General features: G+C 49.5%; 1 protein-coding gene across 2 annotated transcripts in view; it reads right to left on the bottom strand.

Annotated features, from left to right (window-relative positions):
• Positions 1-23,911, bottom strand: part of PRUNE1 (prune exopolyphosphatase 1) — a 54,355-nt gene that overhangs the window by 16,636 nt on the left and 13,808 nt on the right. Inside the window, exons 1-4 of one of the 2 annotated variants that reach the window (XM_089663739.1) lie at positions 7,855-8,301; positions 5,337-5,435; positions 4,543-4,748; positions 3,064-3,248 (exon numbers count right to left, since the gene is read on the bottom strand). In XM_089663739.1, coding sequence (XP_089519865.1) covers positions 3,064-3,248; positions 4,543-4,748; positions 5,337-5,435; positions 7,855-7,878 — 514 coding nt within the window. In that variant the 5' untranslated portion in view covers positions 7,879-8,301. Of the gene's footprint in view, positions 1-3,063; positions 3,249-4,542; positions 4,749-5,336; positions 5,436-7,854; positions 8,302-23,911 lie in introns of those variants that run through there. The other variant, XM_089663738.1, reaches the window with a different exon arrangement.

The raw sequence follows: 23,911 nt of genomic DNA, 5'->3' as shown, positions 1-23,911 counted from the left end.
TCCTCCCTCCATACTGCCAAACAAGCCTACTTCCTGACCCTCATCAAGGCCCTCTCCTCCAATCCTCGCCGACTCTTCTCTGCCTTCAACTCTCTACTCTCTCCACCCCCACCTCCACCCAGCACCTCACTCACTGCCCTTGAGATTGCCAATCACTTCAAAAACAAGATTGACACAATTCGCAAGGACATTGCCGCAACTCACACGCCTTCTCAACCCGTCCCCTCTCACACAGCTACCCCCTCATCCCCCCTTCCCCTCGACATAACCCACAGGGACTTCGTCGCTGCTCAAACTCCCTCCAACCCCCTTCCCCCTCACTCAGCTACCCCCTCTTCACCCCTCTCCCACAGCCCCACCACTGCTCTGACCTCCTCTTCCACCCCACCCTACATTCCTCATACTGAAGCTCCCCCAACACTCCGCACCTTTGACCTTACTACCATCGAGGAAGTCTCCAAGATCCTCTCTGATGCCCGCCTCACCACCTGCCCCCTCGACCCTATCCCCTCACAACTCCTACAACCTCCCACCCCCTCCATCCTACGCTCCCTCACCCACATCTTCAATCTCTCCCTCTCCTCCGGCACTTTCCCTTCCCCTCTGAAACATGCACACATCACCCCCATACTTAAAAAGCCCTCCCTGGACCCCAATGACCCGAACAACCTCAGACCCATCTCCCTGCTCCCATTTACATCTAAACTCCTCGAGCGCCTAGTCTACACCCGCCTAAGCTCTCACCTCAACGACAACAACCTCCTCGATCCCCTACAGTCCGGCTTCCGTCCCCTACACTCCACCGAAACTGCCTTACTCAAACTCTCCAACGACCTGCTAACCGCCAAAGCTAATGGCCACTATTCAGTGCTCCTACTCCTTGACCTCTCTGCGGCCTTCGACACAGTCGACCACCCCCTCCTCCTCAAAAAACTACACTCCCTCGGCCTCAGAGATTCTGCTCTCTCCTGGCTCTCATCCTACCTGTCACAACGCTCTTTCAGCGTTACCTATAATGCCACCACCTCCCTCTCACTCCCCCTCTCTGTTGGGGTCCCTCAAGGCTCTGTCCTTGGGCCCCTTTTCTTCGCCATCTACACCTCCTCCCTTGTCCAACTCATACACTCTCACGGCTTCAACTACCACCTCTATGCCGACGACACACAAATCTATCTCTCAACCCCCCACCTCACCCCCTCGGTCTCCGCCCGAATCACACACCTGTTGAGCGACATATCAGACTGGATGTCGCTCCACTTCCTTAAACTGAACCTCTCCAAAACCGAGTTTCTTATCTTCCCCCCAGCCCGGACACCACCCCCCATTGACTTCTACATCACATCCAACAACGCCACCATCAAACCCGCCCTGCAGGCCAGAGTACTTGGTGTCATTCTGGACTCCAACCTATCCTTCCAGCCCCAAGTCCAATCTTTAACTAACTCGTGCAGACTCCACCTCCGCAACATCGCCAAAATCCGCACGTTCCTAACCCCAGAAACCACTAAACAGCTCATCCACTCCCTCATCATATCACGCCTCGACTACTGCAACTCCCTCCTCACTGGCCTGCCTCGCCGCTGGCTATCCCCGCTTCAGTCCATCCTGAATACGGCTGCCAGACTCATTCACCTTTCCAACCGCTCCATCTCCGCCACCCCCCTCTGCCAATCCCTCCACTGGCTTCCGATTGCACAACGGATCAAATTCAAAATCCTAACACTGACGTACAAAGCCGTCCACCATATTGCCCCAAATTACATCACCGACCTAATATCCAAGTACCACCCAACACGCACACTCCGCTCCTCACAAGACCTCCTTCTCTCTAGTTCCCTGGTCTTCTCCTCCCATGCCCGCCTCCAGGACTTCTCCAGGGTGTCACCCATCCTCTGGAACTCCCTGCCCCAACCCATCAGATTATCACCTACTCTCCTCTCCTTTAGGCGCACCCTGAAAACCCACCTCTTCAGGGAAGCCTACCCTACCCCCTGCTAACTTGCTGACCTCCTCCACTCTTCCTACCACTCCATCCCCCACAGCTATCTCCTCCGGTGCCACCATCCCCTCCCTCCTAGATTGTAAGCTCCAAAGAGCAGGGCCCTCAATCCCCTCATGTTTTGCATTGTATTGGTATTGTTCTGTCACATGTTCTGTCCCCCTCTGTAATGTACAGTGCTGAGCGAACTATTGGCGCTTTATAAATACTGTATAATAATAATAATAATAATAAAATACATTGGTGGGCAGGGGAAAGAATGCTCCTTACACTGGTGGCCAACGGAAAGAATGCTTCTTATATTAGTGGCCAACAGGAAGAATGCTCCTTACACTAGTGGCCAATGGGGACAATGCCCTTTACACTGATAGCCATTGGGAAGAATGCCCCTTACACTGAAGGCTAATAGGGAAGAATGCTCCTTACAATCAGAGTCAGGGGGAAGAATGCTCCTGACATTGATGGTCAGTGGGAACAATGTCCCCCGTACAGACACCATATAAGATCATTGGGGTCAGTGGCTATTTAGCTGAGATAAAAGGAAAGGTTCCACTGGTCCAATGCCATTAGCTCTAACAAGTAATGGTGGTGCCAGAAATATGAAAGTGCCAGTTAGTTGGGTAAACAATCCATCACTATTCGTTGCTTAAGGAACCCCTAGGAATGGAATCTCTGAAGGAACCCTAAAGTTTCATTAAACCCCGGCTTAGAAAGGCTGCTGAATGTTGATGAACTTGAGCATTTTGAAGCGGTATGAAGACAACTTATGCTGCATGTCCCTGTGGGCAGATTTCCCTTCACTTCCTGTCCTGGGGACACAACAGAAAGTGAAAGGAAATCCATCCAAAGTGAAGGAAAATCCCCTCTCAGACAGTGATCACTGGAACATGTGTTCCCAATGGAGGATGTCCCCTCTATTCCTATTCAGAGAAAACTGCAAAGTTTTGGACTTCCCATCACTTACTCTGCCGGGGATCATGATCTTTAGGACATATAGAGATAGTGAATCTTCTCAGCAGCTCTACAATTTCCTGGCAAACTTCATTCTCCCTCTCAGGACTCACCTCGAAGCACAGATGCAAGTTGGAAGTCCAGGATTTGTGGTGCCTCCTGAACGATCTTCTCCGCGACCAAAGTGGTGCAAGATCCCACCAGCTCCACAGTGACCCGGCAGTTCGCAGAGGGCTTCCTCTCCAAAACACGGTGGTCAATAACCTCGGTCACCACGTCTTCCATATACGAGTCAGACCTAATGAATGAATGTGAAAGTAGAAATACATTTACCAGCAAAAACGAGTTAAGGTTTTTACCCAAAAAGTGTTATTTCATGATTGGTGAAGGCTGTAGGGGCTTTTTATTTCTCTGGTGGAGGTCCAGCAGTAAGTCCCTGTGTTCCTGGCCAGTTTGGAATTTTTGGTGCCCCCATCCATCTTGGGTTTTCCCCTACTGCTGCCTTTTACATTATCTAAATTCATATTGTAACAGGGACAGGGACCTCCCAAGTAATGGCCAAGACAGATGTTCAGACCCTTCAAAACATCGGAAAATATTGGCTGGTTGTATTCTCTATTACGACCTTTCTCAACCAGGGTTCCATGGATCTCTACTGTTCCTCCAGAGGTTGCCAAGACGTCCTTGAGCAGTGGGCCTGTCCTGTCTCTCATTTAGGTAACCAATGACACCGGTGATCTTTTTAGCTATCTGGGGGGGGTTATTCCCAATGACCACAAATGTAAGGAGCATTCTTCTCACTGACCATCATGCCAATGTACATTGAGCTGTGAAGTAGTGAGTACTAGTAGGGGTTCCTCAACCTGAAAAGTTATCCTAAGAATTCCTCCATCCTGAAGAAGTTGAGAAGGGTTGTTCTAGAATTTACTGAAATATATATACAGTATATAGATCCATTCAGTCGTATCCGACCCTTGGCGATTGCATGGACCATCACTCATAAGCGACTTTTTCCATGAATTCTTTTAGCAATTATTTTTACAGGGTAGGTTGCCAGGTCTTTCCCCAACCCCTACCATGCAGGAGATCCCACATGGCCAGGGATGAAATATATATATATATATAAAGAGAGTAATTTAATACATCTCAAAGGACTTCCGAAGCACTAGGGGAAAGCTAAAGTGACAACATATAAGATGCTGCCTGCTTGGAGGCTCTATAGGTCAGACTGAAATGTTGGCAGTGCCGTCCAATTGCAGAGTAGTTACTACACTGCCATCTTGGTTTAGGAATTACCCAAGGTCACCATCTACTTCCTGGAGTAAGGTATCGACCAGGGGCGGACTGACAACTCCCTGGACAAAAGGGGATCATGGGGCTCCTGTGTCCTTGTCCAAACTCAAAAAAGCCTATGAAAAAGGTACCAGGGGCATCTCATGGGGCCCCCTACTGACCCCGGGCCCTCGGGCAGTGCCCGAGTTTCCAAATGGTCAGTCCGCCCCTGGTATCGACTCAAACATGACACGATCATGTAGATCCTGGTGGTTGTGCAGTTCTTGGCAGGGTCCATGGCAAGTGGGTGTCACCCTTACCTGGCTAACACATTGTGATCTACCAGTGACAACGACAGCTGACCCGATTCATAAAGGTCGGCCAGGTCTACTTCATCGCGGAACGTCAACAGATCTTCCGATATTCTGTTTTCTTGCAGGAAGAAGCTGCATTCTGTCCTGAGCGGGAAGTCTTCTCGAGGGATGTTCAACACTGGGACATACACCAAATTTTTACTGGAAGAGGTCTAACCGAAAAAAAATAAATAAAAAGAAGTTAAAGGGAAAATCTGCTTTTAACGTGGTTTCCCATCATCCTTTTCATGTGCATTTAAAAAAGTAACTTCGGCTGTCCCAGGATTTCTTCTTCTACGGGATTCCATATAGACATGTATGGTGGGATCTTCTAACCACGACTGAAGGAATCTTGGCCAGACACAACTTATCATGATTGGTCAAGGCCTTCAAACACACCCACAGGGCCCATACGGAGACAGGTGAGTCATTGGGAGAGTTAAACTGCCCACCAATAGAATTTTGGTTAAAGGTACGTTCGAAAATTCAGAACTTCAGAAAAATTGATAGAACCATTATGGACAAATTTTGTATGAAAACCCTGAAAAATTTGGTTCAGTTGCCATATCAATTCTTTGAACTTTGAAGATCGAATTTCATCGGTTCGAGAAAAGCTTTCCAACCTTCTCCGATTTTCATTGCCACTGCAGTCAAAACCGATTGTCAATTTAGCCCCATTAACTTTTAGAAAAATCCAACGTTCCATAAATTCTACCGGTGTGTGGCCAGCTTTAGATGGTTTACCAGACATGGACTCATACCTTGGAGAGGAAGTAGGCCAGGGTTATAGCAGAAACCATGGAGTCCAAATCACAGGCTTCATTCCCGAGGACCACGTGGAAGTCGTTACTATCTTTTTTCTAGGGGAAAAAAAGAAAGTGTCCGGCATTAATAAGAAGACAGGGCCTCTTTAGTGTTGACCATAGCCAACCCATCTGTACATTTTCTGTTGATCGGAGGTGACTGTTTCAATAAATTGGAATCCATGCGATGTAGTGAAGTGTGAAGCAGTGGTTTAAGGCAGCTACAATTTGTTTACTTAAGTGGTTTTGGTATTGCCATTTGTTCTCCCCTCCTGTAAGTAGTTCAGTCCAGGCCAGATACTCCCTGGTTTCTTCCATGTACCCTCAGTCAGTGTTAAACTGGCCATAAACTGTTAGATTTTCTTTTAGTTTAGCCCACTGAACTATTAGGGTCCTCTACGCAAATAAGGTGGGTGGAGAAACCACCGTCCCAACAGGACACTGTATTCTGATAGCAACACCCACTGTTGTCAAAATATACTGATCAGTGACTGCAGCCGCTCATCGAGAAACCTTTTTCAGCATGTCCCTTAGACAGAAGTTGGTGAAATGCTTGACTTCTGTTGATTGGAGACAGCCACACACTTGTTGAAACTTATCCAGTCCAACCAACGCCCTGATCACCGCCATACCCCATACCAGCATCCTGATCACCACCATACCCCATACCAGAATCCTGATCACCACCAGACCCCATACCAGCACCCTGATCACCACCATACCCCATACCAGCGTCCTGATCACCGCCATACCCCATACCAGCGTCCTGATCACCGCCATACCCCATACCAGCGTCCTGATCACCGCCATACCCCATACCAGCATCCTGATCACCACCATACCCCATACCAGCGTCCTGATCACCGCCATACCCCATACCAGCATCCTGATCACCGCCATACCCCATACCAGCATCCTGATCACCACCAGACCCCATACCAGCACCCTGACACCACCATACCCCATACCAGCATCCTGATCACCGCCATACTCCATACCAGCGTCCTGATCACCGCCATACCCCATACCAGCATCCTGATCACCGCCATACTCCATACCAGCGTCCTGATCACCACCATACCCCATACCAGCGTCCTGATCACCACCATACCCCATACCAGCGTCCTGATCACCGCCATACCCCATACCAGCATCCTGATCACCGCCATACCCCATACCAGCGTCCTGATCACCGCCATACCCCATACCAGCGTCCTGATCACCGCCATACCCCATACCAGCATCCTGATCACCACCATACCCCATACCAGCACCCTGATCACCACCATACTCCATACCAGCGTCCTGATCACCACCATACCAGCACCCTGATCACCACCATACCCCATACCAGCACCCTGATCACCACCATACCCCATACCAGCGTCCTGATCACCACCATACCCCATACCAGCATCCTGATCACCACCATACCCCATACCAGCGTCCTGATCACCGCCATACCCCATACCAGCGTCCTGATCACCGCCATACCCCATACCAGCACCCTGATCACCACCATACTCCATACCAGCGTCCTGATCACCGCCATACCCCATACCAGCATCCTGATCACCACCATACCCCATAACAGCATCCTGATCACCACCATACTCCATACCAGCGTCCTGATCACCACCATACTCCATACCAGCGTCCTGATCACCGCCATACCCCATACCAGCGTCCTGATCACCACCATAGCCCATACCAGCATCCTGATCACCACCATACCCCATACCAGCATCCTGATCACCGCCATACCCCATACCAGCATCCTGATCACCGCCGTACCCCATACCAGCACCCAGATCACCCTCATACCAGCTTCTTGATCACCACCATACCCCAAGAAAGCATCTTGATCACCACCATACCCCATACCAGCATCCTGATCACCACCATACACCATACCAGCGTCCTGATCACCGCCATACCCCATACCAGCACCCTGATCACCCCCATACCAGCGTCCTGATCACCCCCATACCAGCGTCCTGATCACCCCCATACCAGCACCCAGATCACCACCATACCAGCATCCTGATCACCCCCATACCAGCTTCTTGATCACCCTCTTACCAGCATCCTGATTACCACCATACCTCATACCAGCATCCTGATCACCACCATCCCCCATACCATCTTCTTGATCCCCCCATACCAGCATCCTGATCACCACCATAGCACATACCAGCGTCCTGATCACCCCCATACACCATACCAACATCCTGATCACCACCATACACCATACCAACATCCTGATCACCACCATACCCTATACCAGCATCCTGATCACCCCCATACCAGCTTCTTGATCACCCCCATACCAGCATCCTGATCACCACCATACCCCACACCAGCATTCCTAGAACTTGGGGTTCTCCCGCTTCCACACAAAAGAGAAGCCCTCAACATAACTTGTTAGCAAACCATCTTTTCTTCATAAAGAGGCATTTCCAACATGGTGGCTTACGGCAAGTTTCAATAGAACAACCATCTTCCAGTATAACCACTTGAAGTCCAGCGACGAGCCTGACTGGTCGGCGAGTGGTTATACTTTCGGCGCGTTGCGTAATAAATCCTATCAGGGCCGATACAATGATTATCGCGGTTTGAGTCAACATCCATTTCTGGTAATCTCTTCTATAGGCAGGAAAACAAACACATGGAGCACTTAAACATCCGTGACGTTAATAGAACAACAGCGGCAAATAGCGAGCGGCCCCATTAACCAAACAGAAGCAGCGGGTTCAATGTAAAAAAAAAAATGCGTTCTCATCGGAGACCAAAGTGGGTTTAGTCACCGCGTTCCCGCGTCATTGTGACTGCGAGCCGGGATTTTTGTTTCGTCGGCTTTGAGGCATGACCTCTTCTGGAGCTTGACTCAAGGAATCATCAGATCCTATGAATACTTTTCACAGAGTAGTCCCCCCCCCCCCCCCCGATAATTCCTTCGTCTGCTTTCTTGGCGCCATCTTTATTCAGGGATCATCCATCTACTTCCTGGAATGAGATGTTGGCTCAGATGACACCATTGCGTGCTTCCTGTGCTGTTCTTGGTTGGACCTTAGGGATGGAGTGGAGTTCTTTTGAAAAATTGGACTGTTGCCATATGGTACACCATGCAGATGGTGGAGAACGGCAGTCATATTGTCAGAGGAAGCCATGCTTACGAGGGTGCAAGCCATTGCACAAAGCATAGGGACTAATGTGTCCTCTGCTGTGGGCTCTTGGCACCATCTTGGAGAAGTCTATGTCTCAATTGGGCTTGTGAGATTTTGGTGGCCATTTTACTGTGGGCTTTTGGCACCATCTTGGAGAAATCTATGTCACAATTGGGCTTGTGAGATTTTGGTGGCCATTTTGGCGTGGACATGGCATAACATGTACTGTGTCACAGAAGGGATCTGGATGGGAAGGCAGAGGGGAACGTCCACCACCATGTGAAGATAAGGGTTTGGTCCATGTGGCCACCAGGGGCGGACTGACCATTCGAGCACTCAGGTACTGCCCGAGGGCCCGGGGTCAGTAGGGGGCCCCATGAAATGCCACTGGTACCTTTTTATAGGCTTTTTTGGGTGTGCTTTGAGTGTGGGCAAGGACACAGGGACCCCATGATCCCCTTTTGCCCGGGGGGGCCCCATGAGTTGTCAGTCCACCCCTGGTGGCCACCCTTTCCAGGGAGTGGTACTGCTTTCCAACAGTGGGAAGCATGTGAGACCAGGAGCAGTGATGTAAGTGCATTTGAGGGCTTCTCTTTGGAAGCTGGAAAACCCCAAATTCTAGGAAGGACTTTTAGTTCGGGGAGCCTTCTGGGTCATGAATAGGTCAAAGTTTCCAGATTTAGGTCAAATCTTTCACATACGAGCAGTAAATCAGTATTGCTGGACACCAAGGAACTTTTTCACAATGTGTTCTGGGGAAAAAATGGAGAACTTGGAGGCATCTGTTGGGAACCCCTCATAATGGGTACAGCAGGTGTACAAACCCGGGAACTCAGCACATGGATGATGGGAACCCCTCATAATGGGTACAGCAGGTGTACAGACCTGGGAACTCAGCACATGGATGATGGGAACCCCTCATAATGGGTACAGCAGGTGTTCAGACCTGGGAACTCCGCACAGGGATGATGGGAACCCCTCATAATGGGTACAGCAGGTGTACAGACCTGGGAACTCAGCTCAGGGATAGTGGGAACCAGGGGCGGACTGACCATTTGGAAACTCAGGCACTGCCCAAGGGCCCGGGTCAGTAGGGGGCCCCATGAGATGCCCCTGGTACCTTTCTCATAGGATTTTTTAAAATTGGGCAAGGACACGGGGGCCCCATGATTCTCTATTGCCCGGGGCCCCATGAGTTGTCAGTCCGCCCCTGGTGGGAACCCCTCATAATGGACACAGCGGGTGTACAGACCCAGTAACTCAGCACAAGAATGGTGGGAACCCCTCATAAAGGGCACAGCGGGTGTACAGACCCGGGAACCCAGCACAGGGATGATGGGAACCCCTCATAATGGGCACAGCAGGCGTACAGACCCGGGAACTCAGCACAGGGATGATGGGAACCTCTCATAATGGGCACAGCAGGTGTACAGACCCGGGAACTCAGCACAGGGATGATGGGAACCTCTCATAATGGGCACAGCAGGTGTACAGACCCGGGAACCCAGCACAGGGATGGTGGGAACTCCTTATAATGGGCACAGCGGGCGTACAGACCTGGGAACTCAGCACAGGGATGGCGGGAACCCCTCATAATGGGCACAGCAGGTGTACAGACCCGGGAACTCAGCACAGGGATGGTGGGAACCCCTCATAATGGGCACAGCAGGCGTATAAACCCGGGAACCCAGCACAGGGATGGTGGGAACCCCTCATAATGGGCACAGCGGGTGTACAGGCCCGGGAACTCAGCACAGGGATGGTGGGAACCCCTCATAATGGGCACAGCAGGCGTATAAACCCGGGAACCCAGCACAGGGATGGTGGGAACCCCTCATAATGGGCACAGCAGGTGTACAGAGCTGGGAACTCAGCACAGGGATGGTGGGAACCCCTCATAATGGGCACAGCAGGCGTATAAACCCGGGAACCCAGCACAGGGATGGTGGGAACCCCTCATAATGGGCACAGCAGGTGTACAGACTCGGGAACTCAGCACAATTTTTTCCCTCGATCACTTACTGACGAGTCGGCAGTTTGTCTCCATCGCGGTCAGCGAGGACCAAAGCCAACAAACGATTATCCGGCCCAATGAACGGACAAGTGGTGTCGCTAAGGGACTGAAACATGTGAGCACTTTGGATAATCGGAGAAGTCCAACGCCTGGGACCAGGAGAACCCTCCGCTGTCCTCAGAACGACGGCACGGTCCAGCCGTTACCCAGATACCGCGCCCATACAGAGCGGACGCACCCATAATCTGCTTACACAACCAGAGGCTCAGTAATTGATTTATGGAGAGAGGCCTAATGCCGGGAGAGCACACAAAGCACCATATGCCCCGGGCCCCGGGGCCCCCGCGCTCGGCTCGCACGGCCCATTTGTTTGGGGGAAGAACAATATTTGCATGGCGTCCCTTAAAAGCCGAATTAGCTGGAAGGAATAAATGGAGCGGGCGGCTCTTATCCCGAGACGGCATTCTGTGCGCATCGAAGCGAGGGGGGCGGAGCCGTGGCGGCCATCTTGCCGAAAGGGTTGGCGAACGTCGCGTCTTCAAATGTCCGAAAATGCACGGGCTTCAAAAGAGCAACTGTAGTACAGCAATGTAGAGTATACCATGTACAGCACAGTGCGCAAAGTAGGGCGGGCCTGGGGTATAGATTGCCCCATACACTGTACAGGGTGGAGCGGCGTGCAGTATACTGTAAATGACACATATTGAGGAGCGGAGTATATGACGTACAGCACAGTGTACAGACTGGAGGAGCGGAGTATATGACGTACAGCACAGTGTACAGACTGGAGGAGCGGAGTATATGACGCACAGCACAGTGTACAGACTGGAGGAGCGGAGTATATGACGTACAGCACAGTGTACAGACTGGAGGAGCGGAGTATATGACGTACAGCACAGTGTACAGACTGGAGGAGCGGAGTATATGACGTACAGCACAGTGTACAGACTGGAGGAGCGGAGTATATGACGTACAGCACAGTGTACAGACTGGAGGAGCGGAGTATATGACGTACAGCACAGTGTACAGACTGGAGGAGCGGAGTATATGACGTACAGCACAGTGTACAGACTGGAGGAGTGCGCAGTATATGACGTACAGCACAGTGTACAGACTGGAGGAGCGCGCAGTATATGACGTACAGCACAGTGTACAGACTGGAGGAGCGGAGTATATAATGTACAGCACAGTGTACAGACTGGAGGAGCGGAGTATATGACGTACAGCACAGTGTACAGACTGGAGGAGCGGAGTATATGATGTACAGCACAGTGTACAGACTGGAGGAGTGCGCAGTATATGACATACAGCACAGTGTACAGACTGGAGGAGCGGAGTATATGATGTACAGCACAGTGTACAGACCGGAGGAGCGGAGTATATGATGTACAGCACAGTGTACAGACTAGAGGAGTGCCCAGTATATGACATACAGCACAGTGTACAGACTGGAGGAGTGCGCAGTATCTGACATACAGCACAGTGTACAGACTGGAGGAGCGGAGTATATAATGTACAGCACAGTGTACAGACTGGAGGAGTGCGCAGTATATGACGTACAGCACAGTGTACAGACTGGAGGAGCGGAGTATATAATGTACAGCACAGTGTACAGACTGGAGGAGCGGAGTATATGATGTACAGCACAGTGTACAGACTGGAGGAGTGGAGTATATGACGTACAGCACAGTGTACAGACTGGAGGAGTGCGCAGTATATGACATACAGCACAGTGTACAGACTGGAGGAGCGGAGTATATGATGTACAGCACAGTGTACAGACTGGAGGAGCGGAGTATATGATGTACAGCACAGTGTACAGACTGGAGGAGCGGAGTATATGATGTACAGCACAGTGTACAGACTGGAGGAGCGGAGTATATGACGTACAGCACAGTGTACAGACTGGAGGAGTGGAGTATATGACGTACAGCACAGTGTACAGACTGGAGGAGCGGAGTATATGACGTACAGCACAGTGTACAGACTGGAGGAGCGAGTATATGATGTACAGCACAGTGTACAGACTGGAGGAGTGCGCAGTATATGACGTACAGACTGGAGGAGCGGAGTATATGACGTACAGACTGGAGGAGCGGAGTATATGATGTACAGCACAGTGTACAGACTGGAGGAGCGGAGTATATGATGTACAGCACAGTGTACAGACTGGAGGAGCGGAGTATATGATGTACAGCACAGTGTACAGACTAGAGGAGTGCGGAGTATATGATGTACAGCACAGTGTACAGACTGGAGGAGTGGAGTATATGATGTACAGCACAGTGTACAGACTGGAGGAGCGGAGTATATGATGTACAGCACAGTGTACAGACTGGAGGAGCGGAGTATATGATGTACAGCACAGTGTTCAGACTGGAGGAGCGGAGTATATGATGTACAGCACAGTGTACAGACTGGAGGAGCGGAGTATATGACGTACAGCACAGTGTACAGACTGGAGGAGTGGAGTATATGACGTACAGCACAGTGTACAGACTGGAGGAGCGGAGTATATGACGTACAGCACAGTGTACAGACTGGAGGAGCGGAGTATATGATGTACAGCACAGTGTACAGACTGGAGGAGTGGAGTATATGATGTACAGCACAGTGTACAGACTGGAGGAGCGGAGTATATGACGTACAGCACAGTGTACAGACTGGAGGAGCGGAGTATATGACGTACAGCACAGTGTACAGACTGGAGGAGCGGAGTATATGATGTACAGCACAGTGTACAGACTGGAGGAGCGGAGTATATGATGTACAGCACAGTGTACAGACTGGAGGAGCGGAGTATATGACGTACAGCAGTGTACAGACTGGAGGAGCGGAGTATATAATGTACAGCACAGTGTACAGACTGGAGGAGCGGAGTATATGACGTACAGCACAGTGTACAGACTGGAGGAGCGGAGTATATGACGTACAGCACAGTGTACAGACTGGAGGAGCGGAGTATATGATGTACAGCACAGTGTACAGACTAGAGGAGTGCGCAGTATATGATGTACAGCACAGTGTACAGACTGGAGGAGGGGAGTATATGATGTACAGCACAGTGTACAGACTAGAGGAGTGCGGAGTATGTGATGTACAGCACAGTGTACAGACTGGAGGAGCGGAGTATATGACGTAAAGCACAGTGTACAGACTGGAGGAGCGGAGTATATGACATACAGCACAGTGTACAGACTGGAGGAACGGAGTATATGATGTACAGACTGGAGGAGCGGAGTATATGACGTACAGACTGGAGGAGCGGAGTATATGACGTACAGACTGGAGGAGCGGAGTATATGATGTACAGCACAGTGTACAGACTGGAGGAGCGGAGTATATGATGTACAGCACAGTGTACAGACTGGAGGAGCGGAGTATATGATGTACAGCACAGTGTACAGACTAGAGGAGTGCGGAGTATATGATGTACAGCACAGTGTGCAGACTGGAGGAGCGGAGTATATGATGTACAGCACAGTGTACAGACTGGAGGAGTGGAGTATATGATGTACAGCACAGTGTACAGATTGGAGGAGCGGAGTATATGATGTACAGCACAGTGTACAGACTGGAGGAGCGGAGTATATGATGTACAGCACAGTGTACAGACTGGAGGAGCGGAGTATATGATGTACAGCACAGTGTACAGACTGGAGGAGCGGAGTATATGACGTACAGCACAGTGTACAGACTGGAGGAGTGGAGTATATGATGTACAGCACAGTGTACAGACTGGAGGAGCGGAGTATATGATGTACAGCACAGTGTACAGACTGGAGGAGTGGAGTATATGATGTACAGCACAGTGTACAGACTGGAGGAGCGGAGTATATGATGTACAGCACAGTGTACAGACTGGAGGAGCGGAGTATATGACGTACAGCACAGTGTACAGACTGGAGGAGTGGAGTATATGACGTACAGCACAGTGTACAGACTGGAGGAGCGAAGTATATGACGTACAGCACAGTGTACAGACTGGAGGAGTGCGCAGTATATGACGTACAGCACAGTGTACAGACTGGAGGAGTGCGCAGTATATGACGTACAGCACAGTGTACAGACTGGAGGAGCGGAGTATATGACGTACAGCACAGTGTACAGACTGGAGGAGCGGAGTATATGATGTACAGCACAGTGTACAGACTGGAGGAGCGAAGTATATGACGTACAGCACAGTGTACAGACTGGAGGAGTGCGCAGTATATGATGTACAGCACAGTGTACAGACTGGAGGAGCGGAGTATATGACGTACAGCACAGTGTACAGACTGGAGGAGGGGAGTATATGATGTACAGCACAGTGTACAGACTGGAGGAGTGCGGAGTATATGATGTACAGCACAGTGTACAGACTGGAGGAGCGGAGTATATGATGTACAGCACAGTGTACAGACTGGAGGAGTGCGCAGTATATGACGTACAGCACAGTGTACAGACTGGAGGAGCGGAGTATATGACATACAGCACAGTGTACAGACTGGAGGAGTGCGCAGTATATGACGTACAGCACAGTGTACAGACTGGAGGAGTGGAGTATATGACGTACAGCACAGTGTACAGACTGGAGGAGCGGAGTATATGATGTACAGCACAGTGTACAGACTGGAGGAGTGGAGTATATGATGTACAGCACAGTGTACAGACTGGAGGAGCGGAGTATATGATGTACAGCACAGTGTACAGACTGGAGGAGCGGAGTATATGACGTACAGCACAGTGTACAGACTGGAGGAGCGGAGTATATGATGTACAGCACAGTGTACAGACTGGAGGAGCGGAGTATATGATGTACAGCACAGTGTACAGACTGGAGGAGCGGAGTATATGACGTACAGCAGTGTACAGACTGGAGGAGCGGAGTATATAATGTACAGCACAGTGTACAGACTGGAGGAGCGGAGTATATGACGTACAGCACAGTGTACAGACTGGAGGAGCGGAGTATATGACGTACAGCACAGTGTACAGACTGGAGGAGCGGAGTATATGATGTACAGCACAGTGTACAGACTAGAGGAGTGCGCAGTATATGATGTACAGCACAGTGTACAGACTGGAGGAGGGGAGTATATGATGTACAGCACAGTGTACAGACTAGAGGAGTGCGGAGTATGTGATGTACAGCACAGTGTACAGACTGGAGGAGCGGAGTATATGACGTAAAGCACAGTGTACAGACTGGAGGAGCGGAGTATATGACATACAGCACAGTGTACAGACTGGAGGAACGGAGTATATGATGTACAGACTGGAGGAGCGGAGTATATGACGTACAGACTGGAGGAGCGGAGTATATGACGTACAGACTGGAGGAGCGGAGTATATGATGTACAGCACAGTGTACAGACTGGAGGAGCGGAGTATATGATGTACAGCACAGTGTACAGACTGGAGGAGCGGAGTATATGATGTACAGCACAGTGTACAGACTAGAGGAGTGCGGAGTATATGATGTACAGCACAGTGTGCAGACTGGAGGAGCGGAGTATATGATGTACAGCACAGTGTACAGACTGGAGGAGTGGAGTATATGATGTACAGCACAGTGTACAGATTGGAGGAGCGGAGTATATGATGTACAGCACAGTGTACAGACTGGAGGAGCGGAGTATATGATGTACAGCACAGTGTACAGACTGGAGGAGCGGAGTATATGATGTACAGCACAGTGTACAGACTGGAGGAGCGGAGTATATGACGTACAGCACAGTGTACAGACTGGAGGAGTGGAGTATATGATGTACAGCACAGTGTACAGACTGGAGGAGCGGAGTATATGATGTACAGCACAGTGTACAGACTGGAGGAGTGGAGTATATGATGTACAGCACAGTGTACAGACTGGAGGAGCGGAGTATATGATGTACAGCACAGTGTACAGACTGGAGGAGCGGAGTATATGACGTACAGCACAGTGTACAGACTGGAGGAGTGGAGTATATGACGTACAGCACAGTGTACAGACTGGAGGAGCGAAGTATATGACGTACAGCACAGTGTACAGACTGGAGGAGTGCGCAGTATATGATGTACAGCACAGTGTACAGACTGGAGGAGTGCGCAGTATATGACGTACAGCACAGTGTACAGACTGGAGGAGCGGAGTATATGACGTACAGCACAGTGTACAGACTGGAGGAGCGGAGTATATGATGTACAGCACAGTGTACAGACTGGAGGAGCGAAGTATATGACGTACAGCACAGTGTACAGACTGGAGGAGTGCGCAGTATATGATGTACAGCACAGTGTACAGACTGGAGGAGCGGAGTATATGACGTACAGCACAGTGTACAGACTGGAGGAGGGGAGTATATGATGTACAGCACAGTGTACAGACTGGAGGAGTGCGGAGTATATGATGTACAGCACAGTGTACAGACTGGAGGAGCGGAGTATATGATGTACAGCACAGTGTACAGACTGGAGGAGTGCGCAGTATATGACGTACAGCACAGTGTACAGACTGGAGGAGCGGAGTATATGACATACAGCACAGTGTACAGACTGGAGGAGTGCGCAGTATATGACGTACAGCACAGTGTACAGACTGGAGGAGCGGAGTATATGACATACAGCACAGTGTACAGACTGGAGGAGCGGAGTATATGACATACAGCACAGTGTACAGACTGGAGGAGTGCGCAGTATATGACGTACAGCACAGTGTACAGACTGGAGGAGCGGAGTATATGACGTACAGCACAGTGTACAGACTGGAGGAGTGCGCAGTATATGACGTACAGCACAGTGTACAGACTGGAGGAGCGGAGTATATGACGTACAGCACAGTGTACAGAGTTCAGCAGCCTGGAGTATATATATATTTTTTCTGCCTGGAGACCTTTAAAGCTGAGAAGGGAATCTGAGGGCCCGGGGCCCGGAGTATGAAACCGGAGAGCCCAGGGAAGATTAGCACTACAGAAATAGCACGATGTACTGTAAACAAAAGGGCAACAACAGCCAATCGCGGGTTTTTTTTTCCTGGTCGTTAAAAGGGAATTTTTTTTTTTTTAAATGAAGCACTTAAGTTACAAATGGGAATGTCTGGCAGCGCGAAAGAATGACCTTGAGACGCCGGTGATCGCCCGTCCCACCGGAAACCATATCAATAAAACGCATTAGTTCCCCGCCGAGCGCCATTACCATAAAACCTAATCACCCACTTTGGGGCTTCTCCAGGGGCAATAAGGCGTGATGTCTGTCAGCCGTTGGCGGGTTCGGTTAGCTATTGTAAAGCCATCTCATGTTCGGCCATCACATTTTTCAAGGTCAGATTTCATAGGCAGCAGCAGCAGCTTTCTAGAAGGCAGGCGGTGCAATCAACATCCTTGCTGGACGGCGGCTGAGAGGAAAATTATTCAAGGATAAGACACTAGTCTACTGTTAGCCAGTCTGTAGACTGGACATGAACTAAGAGGAACAGTAAAGCACAATCACTATGCTGTGCTATGAATCAGAAGGCATAGTGTGTGTGTGCGTGCATGTGTGTGTATATATATACACACACATACATACATACATACACACACATACATACATACATACATACACACACATACATACACGCACACACACACACATACATACATACATACATACACACACACATACAGTTGCAAGAAAAAGTATGTGAACCCCTTGGGATTACGTGGAGTTTTGCATGAATTGGGCATAAAATGTGCTCTGAACGTCATCTAAGTCACAACAATAGAAGAACACAGTCTGCTGAACATAATACTACACAAACATTAGATGTTGCCATGGTTTAATTGCACATAACATGTAAACATTCACAGTGCAGGGAGGAAAAAGTCTGTGAACCTTTGGACTTAATAACTGGTTGACCCTCCTTTGGCAGCAATAACCTCAACCAAACGTTTCCTGTAGTTGCAGATCAGACCTGCACAACGATCTGGAGTCATTTTGGACCACTCCTCTTCACAAAACTGTTTCAGTGTAGCAATATTCTTGGGATGTCTGGTGTGAATCGCTCTCTTAAGGTCATGCCACAGCATTTCAATGGGGTTGAGGTCAGGACTCTGACTGGGCCACTCCAGAAGGCGTATTCTGTGCTGTTGCAGCCATTGTTTTGTTGAATGACTTGTATGCTTTGGGTCATTGTCCTGTTGCATCACCCATCCTCTGCGGAGCTTCAGTTGGCGGACAGATGGTCGTACGTTTTCCTGCAAAATGTCTTGATAAACTCTGGAATTCATTTTCCCATCAATGACAACAATGCGTCCAGGCCCTGAGGCAGCAAAGCAGCCCCAAACCATGATGCTCCCTCCGCCATGTTTCACAGTGGGGATGAGGTTTTGATGTTGGTGTGCTGTGCCTTTTTTTCTCCACACATAGTGTTGTGTGTTCTTCCCAAACAACTCAATCTTGGTTTCATCTGTCCACAGTATATTTTGCCAGTAGTGCTGTGGAACATCCAGGTGCTCTTTTGCAAACTTCAAACGTGCTGCAATCTTCTTTTTGGACAGCAATGGCTTCCTCCGTGGTGTCCTCCCATGTACTCCATTCTTGTTTCATGTTTTCCTTATTGTAGATGTGTCAACAAAAATGTTAGCATGTGCCAGAGATTTCTGTAGGTCTTTAGCTGACACTCTGGGATTCTTCTTTACCTCATGCAGCATTCTGCGCTGTGCTCTTGCAGTCATTTTTACAGGACGACCGCGCCTAGGGAGAGTAGCAACAGTGCTAAACTTTCTCCATTTGTAGACAGTCTGTCTTACCGTGGACACAGGAACATCAAGGCTTTTGGAGATACTTTTGTAACCCTTTCCAGCCTCATGCAAGTCAACAATTCTTGATCATAGGTCTTCTGAGAGCTCTTTTCTGCGAGGCATGGTTCACATCAGACAGTGCTTCTTGAAACCAGTAAACCCAAAACAGGCGTGTGTTTTTTAAGGGCAGGACAGCTGTCAGCAACACATCCAATATCATCACACTGATTGGAGTCAAGGTTGGCTCACTCCTGGCTCCAATTAGCTCTGGGAGAGGTCATTAAGCTAGGGCCTCACATACTTTTTCCTCCCTGCGCTGTGAATGTTTACATGTTATGTGCAATTAAACCATGGCAACATCTAATGTTTGTGTAGTATTATGTTCAGCAGACTGTGTTCTTCTATTGTTGTGACTTAGATGACGTTCAGAGCACATTTTATGCCCAATTCATGCAAAACTCCACGTAATCCCAAGGGGTTCACATACTTTTTCTTGCAACTGTATATACACACACACACATATATACAGTTGTGACCAAAATTATTCAACCCCCAATGCTGTAAAGGGGTTTAGGGACTATAGTGTACATTTGGAATTGTATTCAGAATCAAATCCTACAAGGACGTTGTAACTACCCAAATGCAACTAAAATGACATCAATTGTTTATGTAATACAGTAGTAAATGGTTCTTATGTGGTTTCTTCATTGCCACAATTATTCAACCCCTTAAAGACTACCACTCTGAAGAACAGAGGTTCATACAGGTGCTTTCCATCAGGTATTGAAAACACCTGTGGATGTCACCGAGCAGCAATCAAGCATAATAAGCACCAATTAGGCAGCTTTAAAATGACTGTGATACTCAGCTCCTTCTAGACATTTACTGGTGTGGTTACAAACATGGTGAAGGCAAGAGAATGGTCCAGGAAGACAAGAGAAGAGGTGATTTCTCTTCACAGGAAGGGCAATGGCTATAAGAAGATTGCAAAGATGTTAAACATACCAAGAGACACCTTAGGAAGCATCATTCGCAAATTCAAGGCAAAGGGCACTGTTGAAACGCTACCTGGTCGTGGCAGAAAGAAGATGCTGACTTCGACTGCTGTGCGCTACCTGAAGCGTAGAGTGGAGAGAAGTCCCCGTGTGACTGCTGAGGAACTGAGAAAAGATTTGTCAGATGTGGGTACAGAAGTTTCAGCCCAGACAATAAGACGCACACTGCGTAATGAAGGCCTCCGTGCCAGAACTCCCAGGCGTACCCCCTTGCTGTCTCCAAAGAATAAGAAGAGTCGACTGCAGTATGCCAAAAGCCATGTGGACAAACCACAAAAGTTGTGGGATAGTGTTCTGTGGACTGATGAAACAAAATTAGAACTGTTTGGGCCCATGGATCAACGCTATGTTTGGAGGAGGAAGAACAAGGCCTATGATGAAAAGAACACCTTGCCTACTGTGAAGCATGGTGGAGGGTCAATCATGCTTTGGGGCTGTTTTGCTTCTGCAGGTACAGGGAAGCTTCAGCGTGTGCAAGGTACCATGAATTCTCTTCAGTACCAGGAGATATTGGATGGAAACGTGATGCAGTCCGTCACACACCTGAGGCTTGGGAGACGTTGGACCTTTCAACAGGACAATGATCCCAAGCATACCTCCAAGTCCACTAGAGCATGGTTGCAGAGGAAAGGCTGGAACATTTTGGAGTGGCCATCGCAGTCACCAGACTTAAATCCGATTGAGAACCTCTGGTGGGACTTAAAGAAAGCAGTTGCAGTGCGCAAGCCTAAGAATGTGACTGAACTGGAGGCCTTTGCCCATGAAGAATGGGCGAAGATACCCGTAGATCGCTGCAAGACACTTGTGTCAAGCTATGCTTCACGTTTAAAAGCTGTTATAACTGTAAAAGGATGCTGTACTAAGTACTAAGATTGAATGTCACTTGGGGGTTGAATAAAACTGATAATGCTGTGAGCACAGAAAAGACATTTGTGGTTATTTCATTATAACTGTTATGTTATATTTGTCTGACCTACAAGTGCCTCTTTAATGTAAATGTAAGCAAGATGACTGAATGATCAAAAGCAATGTCAAACTGGCCAAAACACTCAATTTCAGTGGGGGTTGAATAATTTTGGTCACAACTGTATATACATACACACACACATACATACATACATACACACATATATACATACATACACACATATAAACATACATACACACACACACACATATATACATACATACATACACACATACACATATACATACATACATACACACACACACACACATATACATACATACACACACACATATATACAGTGAAGGAAATGTGTATTTGCTCCCCGGCTGATGTTGAATGTTCGCCCCTCACACAGAAATGATCGGTCTAACAATGGAATGTTCGGTGTAACACTGAGAGACAGAATACAACAACAAATTCAGCAGAAATGCGTCTAACAAATGATGACTGATCTGCATGTTCATGAGGGAAAGAAGGATTTGATCCCCTATCATTCAGCAGGATTTCTGGCTCCCAGGTGTCTTTCATACAGGTAACAAGCTGAGATTAGAAGCAGTCTCTTAAAGGGAGTGCTGCTAATCTCATTGTGTTACCTGTATAAAAGACACCTGTCCACAGGAGCAATCAAACAATCAGATTCCAAACTCTTCACCATGGCAAAGACCAAAGAGCTGTCCAAGGATGTCAGGGACAAGATGGTAGACCTACACAAGGCTGGACTGGGCTACCAAACTATGGCCAAGCAGCTTGGGGAGAAGGTGACAACAGTTGGTGCAATCATTCACAAATGGAAGAAACACAAAACAAGTGTCAGTCTCCCTAGGTCTGGTGCACCATGCAAGATCTCACCTCGTGGAGTGTCAATGATCATGAGAACAGTGAGGAATCATCCCAGAACTACATGTGAGGATCTTGTCAATGATCTCCAGGCAGCTGGGACCACAGTCACCAAGAAAACAATTGGTAACACACTACGCCGACAAGGACTGAAATCCTGCAGTGCCGCAAGGTCCCTCTGCTCAAGAAAGTACATGTCCAGCCCGTCTGAAGTCTGCCACTGAACATCTGAATGATGCAGAGGAGGACTGGTGGGAAGTGTTGTGGTCAGATGAGACTAAAATCCAGCTCTTTGGCATCAACTCAACTCGCCGTGTTTGGAGGAGGAGGAATGCTGCCTATGACCCCAAGAACACCATCCCAACGGTGAAACATGGTGGTGGAAACATTCTGCTTTGGGGGTTTATTTCTGCTAAGGGGACAGGACAACTGCACCGCATCAAAGGGACGATGGACAGGGCAATGTACCATCAAATCTTGAGTGAGAACCTTCTTCCCTCAGCCAGGGCATTGAAAATGGGTCGTGGATGGGTGTTCCAGCATGACAATGACCCAAAACACACGGCCAAGGCAACAAAGGAGCGGCTCAAGAAGAAGCACATTAAGGTCCTGGAGTGGCCTAGCCGATTGAAAATCTGTGGAGGAGCTGAAAGTTCGAGTTGCCAAACATCAGCCACCAAACCTTAATGACTTGGAGAGGATCTGCCAAGAGGAGTGGGCCAAAATCCCTCCTGAGATGTGTGCGAACCTGGGGGCCAACTCCAGGAAACATCTGACCTCTGATGGCCAACAAAGGATTTGCCACCAAGTACTAAGTCATGTTTCGCTCTGTTGGCAGGGTGATGGCACCGGGCGATTTTCGCTCTGTTGGCGGGGCGATGGCACCGGGCGATTTTCGCTCTGTTGGCGGGGCGATGGCACCGGGCGATTTTCGCTCTGTTGGCGGGGCGATGGCACCGGGCGATTTTCGCTCTGTTGGCGGGGCGATGGCACCGGGCGATTTTCGCTCTGTTGGCGGGGCGATGGCACCGGGTGATTTTCGCTCTGTTGGCGGGGCGATGGCACCGGGCGATTTTCGCTCTGTTGGATGGGGCGATGGCACCGGGCGATTTTCGCTCTGTTGGCGGGGCGATGGCACCGGGCGATGTTCGGTCTGTTGGTGGGGCGATGGCACCGGACGATTTTTGCTCTGTTGGCGGGGCGATGGCACCGGACGATTTTTGCTCTGTTGGCGGGGCGATGGCACCGGACGATTTTTGCTCTGTTGGCGGGGCGATGGCACCGGACGATTTTTGCTCTGTTGGCGGGGCGATGGCACCGGGCGATTTTCGCTCTGTTGGCGGGGCGATGGCACCGGGCGATTTTCGCTCTGTTGGCGGGGCGATGGCACCGGGCGATTTTCGCTCTGTTGGCGGGGCGATGGCACCGGACGATTTTCGCTCTTTGTTGGCGGGGCGATGGCACCGGACGATTTTCGCTCTTTGTTGGCGGGGCGATGGCACCGGGCGATTTTCGCTCTTTGTTGGCGGGGCGATGGCACCGGGCGATTTTTGCTCTGTTGGTGGGGCGATGGCACCGGACGATTTTTGCTCTGTTGGTGGGGCGATGGCACCGGACGATTTTTGCTCTGTTGGCGGGGCGATGGCACCGGACGATTTTTGCTCTGTTGGCGGGGCGATGGCACCGGACGATTTTCGCTCTTTGTTGGCGGGGCGATGGCACCGGACGATTTTCGCTCTTTGTTGGTGG

Source organism: Staurois parvus, unplaced genomic scaffold (assembly GCF_062004578.1).
Source record: "Staurois parvus isolate SC_StPar_1 unplaced genomic scaffold, SC_StPar_1.0 ptg001757l, whole genome shotgun sequence".
Classification (NCBI taxonomy): Eukaryota; Metazoa; Chordata; class Amphibia; order Anura; family Ranidae; genus Staurois; species Staurois parvus.
This window is presented reverse-complemented; position numbering and strand designations above follow the sequence as displayed.